This window comes from Panthera onca, chromosome B3 (assembly GCF_046562875.1).
Source record: "Panthera onca isolate mPanOnc1 chromosome B3, mPanOnc1 haplotype 2, whole genome shotgun sequence".
In the NCBI taxonomy this organism is placed as follows: Eukaryota; Metazoa; Chordata; class Mammalia; order Carnivora; family Felidae; genus Panthera; species Panthera onca.
Genome location: NC_138344.1, coordinates 142,194,803 through 142,205,239, shown reverse-complemented (window position 1 = coordinate 142,205,239; position 10,437 = coordinate 142,194,803). Strand labels below are relative to the sequence as shown.

The 10,437-nt window shown below is 55.3% G+C and overlaps 1 protein-coding gene across 1 annotated transcript; it reads left to right on the top strand.

Annotated features, from left to right (window-relative positions):
* Positions 1-4,678: 4,678 nt before the first annotated feature.
* RTL1 (retrotransposon Gag like 1) lies at positions 4,679-9,383 on the top strand. Its single transcript, XM_060620760.3, has one exon. It carries the CDS (start codon positions 4,755-4,757, stop codon positions 8,760-8,762), a length of 4,008 nt encoding a protein of 1,335 aa, XP_060476743.3. The 5' UTR covers positions 4,679-4,754; the 3' UTR covers positions 8,763-9,383.
* The last annotated feature ends 1,054 nt before the right edge of the window (positions 9,384-10,437 follow it).

Sequence of the window (10,437 nt, the reverse complement as noted above, 5' to 3'; positions counted from 1 at the left end):
TTGGGAGTTACATGATCAAACTTATGCATTTTGGCGGAGCTAGAAGACTGGGTTTTTATGGTACAGATAATATGATCAGATTTTTATAACATGCCAAGGAGATGTGATTTTATGTGAGAGCATTTCATCTCGGGGAGGGATATGATCTCATTTTTGAACCCTCATGCAGAGGCGGCTGGATTTTAGCCAGTAAAGGGTTTTAAGGAGTGACTGATGAGAGTTTCGTCTGCGGGGGAATTAGCGGGTCAAATGTATTTTATGCTAAGGTGTCTGGATTTGATGAACCACATAAAGAGCTTGCATCGGCAGCTCAGAGAAGGTACCCCTCGGCCCAAGTGCGCCCTGTCTGCACTTTATGCTGAACCAACCGGATCATTTATAGCAAGTTAGTATAGACGCGGGGCAGGTCTTAGGCAGAGGTTCTATGACTGAGTTTACATACCACGCTGAGGAGTTTGGACCTATTTTGAGGAACGACGGGAATACATATTTGTGCTGTGCTAAGGAATTTGGATTTGGGCCATTAAGAGATTTTAAGAGAGTGACATGCTAAGATTTCTGTGTTTGAGAAGAGTAGTCTGCAGACATCAGAGAGCAATATGTGTATATTTTGCTAAGGAGTTTAGATCTTATCTCATAGGTGATTAAGCGATCTTATAAGGCATTAAGCATAAATTACAAGACCAAATTCGTGTACCTTGCAAGGAAGTGCGACCTTTTATTTTGAGGAATGACACGGTCAACTTTTTATATAATGCTTAGAGGCTTGGAATTAAGCCAGTAAACTTCAAAACTAAGTTTAAGAAGTGGCCTGGAAAGATTTGGGGATTTATATCCATCAGTTTGCAGATACATTACACGGTAAAACTTTTTATTTTATGCTAAGTGATTGGAACTTGATATCAGAAGCAATGAAAAGAAACTTTCGTAAGTTTGAATAGAGCAGTTACGGGACAACTTTTATGTATCCTGACAAAAGTTTGACCTTTGATGCTAAAGCATATGAAGATCAGGTTTTTGTAACATGCCAAGGGTATTAGATTTTAGATTGAAAACAAGAAAGGTGAATGATTTAATCAGTTATATCATCAAATCTGTAAATATGTTAAGACGTATGGACTTATATTAAAAGGGGCAGAATTGGGGCGCCTGGGTGGCTCGGTCGGTTAAGCGTCCGACTTCGGCTCAGGTCACGATCTCGCGGTCCATGAGTTCGGGCCCTGCGTCGGGCTCTGTGCTGACCGCTCAGAGCCTGGAGCCTGTTTCAGATTCTGTGTCTCCCTCTCTCTCTGCCCCTCCCCCGTTCATCCTCTGTCTCTCTCTGTCTCAAAAATAAATAAACGTCAAAAAATATTTAAAAAAAAAAAAAGGCGGGGGGGCAGAATCTAAGAGCGCCTGAGTGGCTCAAGTCGGTTAAGTGTCTGACTTTGGCTCAGGTCACCATCTCACCGTTCATGAGTTCAAGCCCCACCTCAGGCTCCGTGCTGACAGCTTGGAGCCTGGAGGCTGCTTGGGATTCTGTGTCTCCCTCTCTGCCCCGCCCTCCTTGTGTTCTGTCTCTCTCTCAAAAATAAGTAAACATAAAAAAAAAATTTTTTTTAAGGGTATAATCTAGTTTTTAAATTATCTGGCTAAGGAGTTTACGTTTTAACCAATATAGGGTCTTAAAGATTTTAAGAGACATACTGAGATTTTATATTTAAAATTTTAAACAGTAAAGAGTCTTTAAAGTTTTAAGAGCGATATAGATTTTATATTTGAAATTTTTAATTTTAGCCAATTTAAATTTTTCAATTTTAAGATTTAACTTTAAGCCAACTTAAATTTTTAAGTTTTTAAAATTTTTTTTTTAATGTTTATTCATTTTTGACAGAGAAGAGAGAGAGAGACTGAGTGTGAGTAGGGGAGGGGCAGAGAGAGAGGGAGACACAGAATCCCAAGCAGGCTCCAGGCTCTGAGACGTCAGCACAGAGCCGGACACAGCCCTCGAACCCATGAATGGTGAGATCATGACCTGAGCCAAAGTCAGACACCCAACCGACTGAGCCACCCAGGTGCCCCTAAAATTTTGTTTGAAAGTTTAGCCAATAAAATGTTTTTAAAGTTTTAAGACCTATACAGGTTTCATGTTTAAAATTTTAAATTTTTGCCAACTTAAATTTTTCAATTTTAAATTTTATCCAATAAAGGGTTTTAAGGGTTTTAAGAGAGATAGATTTCATTTTAAATTTTAATTTAAAATTTTAGCCAACACATTTTAAATGTTAGCCAATAAAGGGTTTCAACAGTTTTAAGACATGCACAGATTTTATATCTGAAATTTTAAATTTTAGCCAACTCAAATTTTTCCATTTTAAAATTTAAATTTCAGCCAATTCAAATTTTCAAGTTTTAAGTTTTGGCCAATAAAGGGTTTTAAGAGATGTAAGGAGATTTTGATTTCTAATAGATGAGTCTGCAGATGAATTAGTCAAATTTTGTATTTCAATCAGAACTTTACATTAGGAACTTGGAATCGTACTTTATAGCAAATGCCTTATAGGACTTGAACGAGGACAAATGAGTTAATGTAGGTACTGTGCTATGTATATATTGTGGCATTGGTGATGGTGATGATGGCGATGGTGACAATGGCGATGGTGATGGTGATAGTGACGATGGTGATGATGGCAATGGTGACAATGGCGATGGTGACAATGGTGATGGTGACGATGGCGACAATGGCGATGGTGATGGTGATGGTGACAATGGCGATGGTGCCGATGGCAATGGTGATGGTGGCGATGGTGACAATGGCGATGGTGACGATGGCGATGGTGACAATGGCGATGGTGATGGTGGCAATGGTGACAACGGCGATGGTGACGGTGGCGATGGTGACGATGGCGATGGTGACGATGGCAATGGTGACAATGGCGATGGTGACGGTGACAATGGCGATGGTGACGGCGGCGATGGTGACAATGGCGATGGTTATGATGGTGACGGTGAAGATGTCAATGGTGACGCGATGATGACGATGGTGATTATACATAACTGGTGCATCATGGTAAAAAATGTAATCTCTACCTTGAGGAATGACATGTGCAGAATTTATTATTCTAAGGCCTTTACATTTTAGCCAAGAAATGATTTTGGTGAATTTCTGTGTCAGGAATTTTTACGCTAAAAGGTTTGGATTTCATATTGCGAACAGTAAATAAACAACAAAACCTTTTAATCAGAGGCTCTGCAGGATCGAATTTAACAGTCACGCTAACAAGAACGTACTTAATTTTGAGAAACAGCAGATCAGAATCGCGTATCTTGTAGGGAAGTTTGGATTTTAGCCAATGAGGGAATGCTTTTTTTTTTTTTTCCTAATAGATGGGCCCCGTGGCTAAGAAGGAAACTGACAAGTAACAAAAGGTGTTAAATGTAGACAGAGTGGTAACCACAGAACTAATCTTTCGGATAACCAGAATTCAATTTGCTCTCCCAGCGGAGAAGAAATGTGCAAATAACCCCAAACCAAAACATCGCTTTAAATTCAGCCTCAGCCCACTAAAACCACCCATGACTCAACTTTCAAAATTCCCTTCCAAGACAATTAGAGGTCAGAGACACCTCATGCCCTTCCCTGTCCCACCCCTTACTCACTACCCCAGCTCTACTAGAGACACCGAGGTGGGGGGGGGGGGTGATGGGGAGGGTGGTCTGCTAGAGGGAAAAACCAGCCTGCCTGGTAAGACCGGAGGGGCATGTACACATGTCTGCACACGCAGAATTGATCCCTGAACCCCCCTCCCACAGAGAGGCTGATCTTGGGAAAATGGCAGTTTTAGGAGGGGCGGGGACAGGATCTGCAGATCTCCCTGACAGCTCAGAGATGCGGACATTGGAAACTGAATAAAGAGTAAGAGAAATCAGCCAAACATCTGAGTTAGAACCCAGTCACACGCGTGCAAGTCTCTGGCGCACAGTAGGGTTTTTGTAGACGTGTACGGGGAAGAAATGAAAGCCAACTGTCTCTATCTGCCCTTCCCCCAGCACCAGCCCAATATCTACTGTGAATCTGAGGGAGGAAGTGAGAGCTATTTTTGGCTGCTGACCCAACTGATGGGATTGGGGCCAACCTGCCCATTTCCACCCACCCCCCCTTCCCCTGACCTTGTTAAACAGTTGGCATCAGCTAGCTAGAGATTCCCACCTCACAACCGGGGGGGGCGGGGGGGGTGGGGGGCCGGGCTTGCTCCGGGATGGCACTGACATATGACCTCTGTGACTTCTGGGTGACCAGAGAAGGGAGGGAGGGTTGACCAGGCACGTATGCCAGGGGCAGATGAAGCGGCCAGCACATCCTGCCAGGTTGCCTGCCTGCCACGGCGGCCGCTCTGGGCCTACCGCTTCACAGAATTTATGGGCTGTGAATTGCTCACAGCCGTGGGGGGGAAGCAGGCGGGCCAGATAGGCCCAGTAAGCCTAGGAGACTAGGGAGGAGGTCAGGGGCGGACAGATATTCTCTCCCTGGGGCTCCCTAAGTTGGGCATGGGAGGCTCTCCCCAGTTTCTCTCTGTTCTGATGAGCCGGGCATCTGATTTGGCCCAGAGAACCTAACCTTGACCCCGTGAGTCCCTAAACAGCTGCCTTTACTACCCCCCACCCCCCACCCCACGCCTCCCACTCCCAGGTTCTGATCGCTGCGGTCCCAGTCGCTGACCGGACGCGTCACAACCTTACCAGTCTTCAGAGAACACTCCTTTCCATCCGACGAAATGATAGAACCCTCTGAAGACTCATTTGAGACGATGATGGAGCGTAAGAATCCATCATCAAAACAAATGGAGTCCTCCGAGGGCTCATCCAACACCACCGTGGAGACATCAGGCAGCGGCGCGAGGGAGGCGGAGGGGCCGGCCAGGGGCCCGGCCCAAGAAATGAAAGAGCTGCCCATTGATCTCCGCCAAGACATGGAGGGGCCATCCAGTGGCCCACGTAGGGAAATAAAGGATCCACCCAATGACCTACTCCAAGACCTGGAGGAGTCACGCAATGGTTCACGTCAGCAAGTGGGGGATCCATCCAGCGAGGCACCTGGCGGGATGGAAGGAGCATCAGACGACCCACGGGGAGCCCGAGACGAGGAAGCCGACGACACTGACCTGGCCAGCACGAGAGAGGAGGGGCGCCTCGAGGAGGATTCCGAGACCTCGGAGTTCATGGCCACGGTGAGATCCATCATCTCTCTGTACCTCCGCATGCAAGACCTCAGAGAGCAACAGAGAGTGGCGGAAGAGATCTTGATGAAAGGAATCCACGCAGGCCAACTGCCCGCCCCGTCCCGCTTCTCTGGCGATCGCAGGGAATACCACGAGTTCATCGTGCTCTGCCAGCTGATCCTGCAGAGCTACCCGAGAATGTTCTGCAACGACCGGCTGCGAGTGGGGTACGTCATCTGCCACCTCTCGGGCATGGCCTTAGAGTGGGCCACAGCGCTGGTGCAAGAAGGCAGCCCCCTGATCGACGACTTCCCGGCCTTCCTAGAGGCCATGTCAGGTATGTTCGAGTACCGACAGGCACTGCGTGTGGCGGAAGACGCCATGTTCAACATCAGGCAGGGCACTCGCACCGCCACGGAGTACATCAACGAGTTCCAGGGCCTGGTACCCACCTTGGGCTGGTCGGATGAGGTCCTGCAAGCCCACCTGTGCCAGGGGCTCAACGAGGAGATCCGGCACTATCTGTTCAGGGTCCCTCAGCCGGACTCGCTGGACAGCCTGATTGTGCTCGTCCTGCAGATCGAAGAGAAGCTGGCAGAGAGGAGGGCAATGCTCAGGCTGCCCCCAGAGGCCCGCCCGCGGAACCTGACCTGGGTCGACTCACCTGCCCCAGAGAGGTGGATGGTGAGCAGCTGGCTGTCCCGTGACCGCCGCCCCGTCATCAGCCGCGACCATCTCTTCATGCTGCTCCTGATCAGAGTGAACCCCTACCACAGTGTCGCGGTTCAGGCCCTGGTGGACTCGGGGGCAGGCGGCAACTACATGGATGAGAGGTTCGCCCAAGAGCACTACGTCGAGCTCTACGAGAAGCCCTATCCGCAGATGGTCCAAAGCGTGGACGGCTCCCTGGTCGGCAACGAACCTGTCTGGCTCCACACGGAGCCCCTGGTGTGCATTCACCAGAACCACCAGGAGCCCATCGAATTCGACATCGTTCCGTCCCCCAACTTCTCCGTGATACTAGGCGTCAACTGGCTCAGGACCCACAGCCCCGAAGTCGACTGGATCAAAGGCCGCTGCACCTTCCACTCTCCCTACTGTCTGCAGAAGTGCTTCCGCCCACCCCCGCCATGCATCGCGCTGGAAAGGCATGCCATAAGCCTGCTGCCCGGACTGCCGCCCCTGTACTCCGACCTGGCCGACGTGTTTAACCCGAAGGAAGCAGATGATGAGACTTCCGACCAGCCAAGCTCAGACGGATCCGATGATCTTTCTGAATCAGAGCCCTCTGAGCTTCAGCAGGCTGGAGACAGTGATCACAGCGAGACCTTTTACGAATGTCCTTCCATCGCGCCGTGGGAACCTGTGGGTGCCAGGGTGCAAGAAAGTGCCAGGCCGCGGGATGAATACTGGGACCCGCAGGACATGCTGACCAACAGACAGGACTACGTACAGATGATCCCAGAACTGTTCGACCAGTTACACGGAGCGACATGGTTCACAAAGCTGGAGCTGCGGGGCACCATCGTGGAGGAAAGCGCGAGCATTCGCCAAGCGGAAGATGTATGGAGAACGGCGTTTGGGTTCGAGCCTCAAGAGACAGAGAGTTACCAGCCCTTCCCGCTATCCTCAGACCCTACCATCCCGCAGGACGTGGTCCACTTTATCCTAAAGGACATGCTAGGCTACTTCGTGCTCTCCTACGGGCAGGACGTCCTGATCTACTCCATGAGCCAGGAGGAGCACTTCCAACACGTGCGACAAGTCCTGGTGCGTTTCCGCCACCACCGCGTCTACTGCTCCCTGGACAGAAGCCAGTTCCACCGACACACCGTCGAGTTCCTGGGGTTCGTCATAACCCCCAAAGGGGTGAAGCTAAACAAGAGGATTGTGACCACCGTGACAGGCTACCCCACCCCTGGCTCTAAGAAGTCCCTGCAACACCTGATCGAATTCATCTTCCCCTACCGGCACTTTGTGGAGCGCTTCACCAGCATCGCGGAGCCGCTGGCCCGGCAGCTGCTGACCAGCGACGCGTTCTCCTGGGGGGACGAGGAGCAGGAGGCCTTCGAGTGCCTGAAGCGGGCTTTCCGCAAGGCGCCCCTCCTGCACCACCCCAAGCCGCAGAACCCCTTCTACTTGGAAACGGGAGCCACCAAGACGGCTCTGCACGCCTCCCTCGTCCAAATAGACGACCAAACCGGCAAGAGGGTCTCCTGCGCCTTCTACTCGCGCAACATCTCGGCTATCGAAGTGGCCTACTCTCAACTGGAGATGAAGATCCTTCCAATAAGGGCTGCCTTCACGGTATGGTGCCGCTACCTGGAGAACACCGAGGAGCCCATCATGATCCTTCTCAACACAGAGGATCTAGCCTCTCTGAATAATGACAGGCTCACCGTACTTCTCCCCGGCCACTGGGTCTTCTTCTTCTCACACTTCCACTTCGACGTCATGGAGCGCCCCGAGCAAGACGGGGGCCGGCCTCTGCCGCCCGCGAGAAACCTCAACCGACGGCCTTTCCGGCGCAACACCGCCGCCCGGGCAAGGCCGCCGTTCGCGACGGGGGGCGCCCCCCGGGAGCAGTCGCTAGACTCCGGGGAGGAGGAGGAGGAGGAGGAGGAGGAGGAGGAGGAGGAGAACGAAGACGCACCTAAGCAGGACGCGCCGACCGGGCGGAACCTGCAGCAAGAGTTCCTGGCCCTGATACCCATCGACCAAATCCTCAACAGCTTCCTCGCCCACTTCAGCGTGGCCCAGATCAGGGCGGTCCTTCTGCATTTCTTCCGCGGCCTCCTGTTCTGGAAGGACACCCTGGCCGTGGCGGCCCTCCTCGTGCTGCTGAGGCTGAAGCGCCGCCTGTCCCCGCGGCCCGCCCCCCCGGCGCTGGCCCGGCCGCCCAGGCGCTGGCTGCGCCTCGGCCAGGCCGCGGCCCTCTTCGCGGACAGTGGCATCGCCACCGCCGCGGCTCAGCTCCTCGCCCAGGTGCCCCGCCCCGTGGGCACCAGCGCCGTCCCGGCCGAGGAGCTGGGCGGGCTGCTCCCGGGCCCCCAGCGGGCCCTGCGCCCCCTGACCCTCCGGGGCCTGCGGTTCGCGCCCGGCTTCTGGCTGATGCTGTGCGAGTCCCTCGGGGTCAGAGTCGGCCCCCCGGGGGGCGCCCGCCCCCTCCCGGGAGGTCCCCGCCGCCTGGAGCTGCACGTCGGCGATGAGGATGTCGTCTCGCGAGAAGCCCTGCAAGACGACCTGCAACGTTACCGTCAGTGTGGCCTGCATGACGGCCTGCAAGACACCTCGCAGGACGAGCCGGAGAGCGACGTGCGCGAGGCGGCCCTGCGGCCCCGCCGACACCTGCCCGCGCCCTCTGAGGTCCTCGCCTTCCTGAGCCGACAGCTGCCCCGGGCCCTCGGCGGCGCCGGCGGGCGGCCCACCCCCCTGGGCCAGGAGCAGGCGGCCAGGGCCCTGATCCGCTTTCTGACCGCCGTCTACACGCCGGCGGGCCAGCCCCCGGAGGGCGCGAGGCTGGAGGAGCCGCCGGCTGGCGAGGACGACGCGAGCCCCGAGTGAAGCCCTCCGCTCCTCCGCCCCGCGCCCGACCACCACCACCGAGTCTCCTTCCAGCCCCGTGCCTCGGCCTGCTTCGCTCGCACCCGGCGACGGCCCCCGCCCCACTCCTGCCACTCCTGACCCAAGGGGAACCCCCTCGAGAAGGGCAAACATTTCGAGAAGGGCGGCGGCGTCTGTGGCAACAGCAACGGGCTATCCGACCATCAGAGACCCAGAGAGCCGGCTCAGGGCCACACAACCACAGTCCCGTCTGAACTGCCCGGGGTCCCAGGCTTGCAGCCCGGAGTGACGTCAATGAGGGAGACAGCAGTGGTGAGCAGATGACCCCATGACCCAAGGCCAGGTGAAGACTCAGGCACAGCAGACGCAGCCAAGCAAGCAGGGGCCGGGGACCCGCCCCCCCCCCCCCAGAGTGACGAGTGGCCACCATGAGCCACCCTGGGACACTGACCTCGGGGGCTCCACTGACTTCTTCTCCCTCCGCCGCCGGTGCCGCTGCTCCCCTGGGCCCCCATCCCCCCGCCCCCGCCCCCCACCCGCGCTCACACCTCGTGGAGCGCCGTGGCACCTCCCTCGCCCACCCCGCTGCAAAGCCAGCCCACCCCCCTGCAAAGCCAGCCCACCCCCCTGCAAAGCCAGCCCACCCTCCACCCTCCGGTTCAGCTCCCTTGACGCTGACTCTGCCTGGCCCTGAGCTCTGTCCTTACCTGGACGGTTCCTCTCCACAGAACGTCCGACGTACCAATACTCACCGAACTTGCGTCCTCGAGAGTCCCCGGGACTCCCAGGACACCGAGGGGGCGACCTCACTTGGTGGGGCTCCCTCTCCCCTCCCGGCGCCGACAGCACAGGGGCCCGGAGGTCCACGGCGGGTGGGGGGGGGGGGGGGCGCCAAGAGAGACTGAGGAAGGCCCCAACCAGCCAGCAGACTGTGCTAAGCCAGCTCCTACCAGACCGCCGCTCTCTGCCACGGGGAGGAGACCCCCCCCCCCGCCACCTTCCCACCCCTAAAATAAAGCAAAATAAAAGATTATCTGACTCTGTGGTTTGTTCTGAAGGTGGAGGACAGGTAGGGCAGGATGGAGGAGGGGGACAAGTGGAAAGGGGGAGTCTGGCCCTCCCCCAAAACAGGCCCCACCACATGCCAGGAGCACAAGCTGGGATGGGGGTGGGACCCCGGGAGCTGCCTCCCCCTGGGGGTGGAGTCTCATCTCCTGCCTGGGCCTTTCTGCCTACATGAGACCACTCTCAGTGGAGGCCAAGGTCACAGTGCCCTGGAAGTGGCATAATGGCTATTGGGGGAAAGGGCAGGGCGGGGGGGGGGGGGGGGGGGTGGCGGGGCATTGCCCTGGGAAGGGGAGGGGGCTCCAGGGGGAACGCAGAAGGGAGGACGGCACTCACTCACTCATTCAGCCCACAGTCCCACACACCCTGCCTGGCCTCAGCTCCCCATCCAGCGGCAGCCTCTGACCCCCAAGAACAGAGCTGCCCCCACCTTCCACACCGGGCAGCTGGGGCGTGGTGGAAAAAACTGGGACCACCTCCTGCATGGCCTGGACCCTCACCTGTCATGCCATGCACCCCTCCCGCCAGGTCGGGATCTGCTCCTGACTCTGCCCGTGACGGTGGCACCATGAGATCACCAAGCAGATCTCAGGTTCAAAGGTCAGGGGCT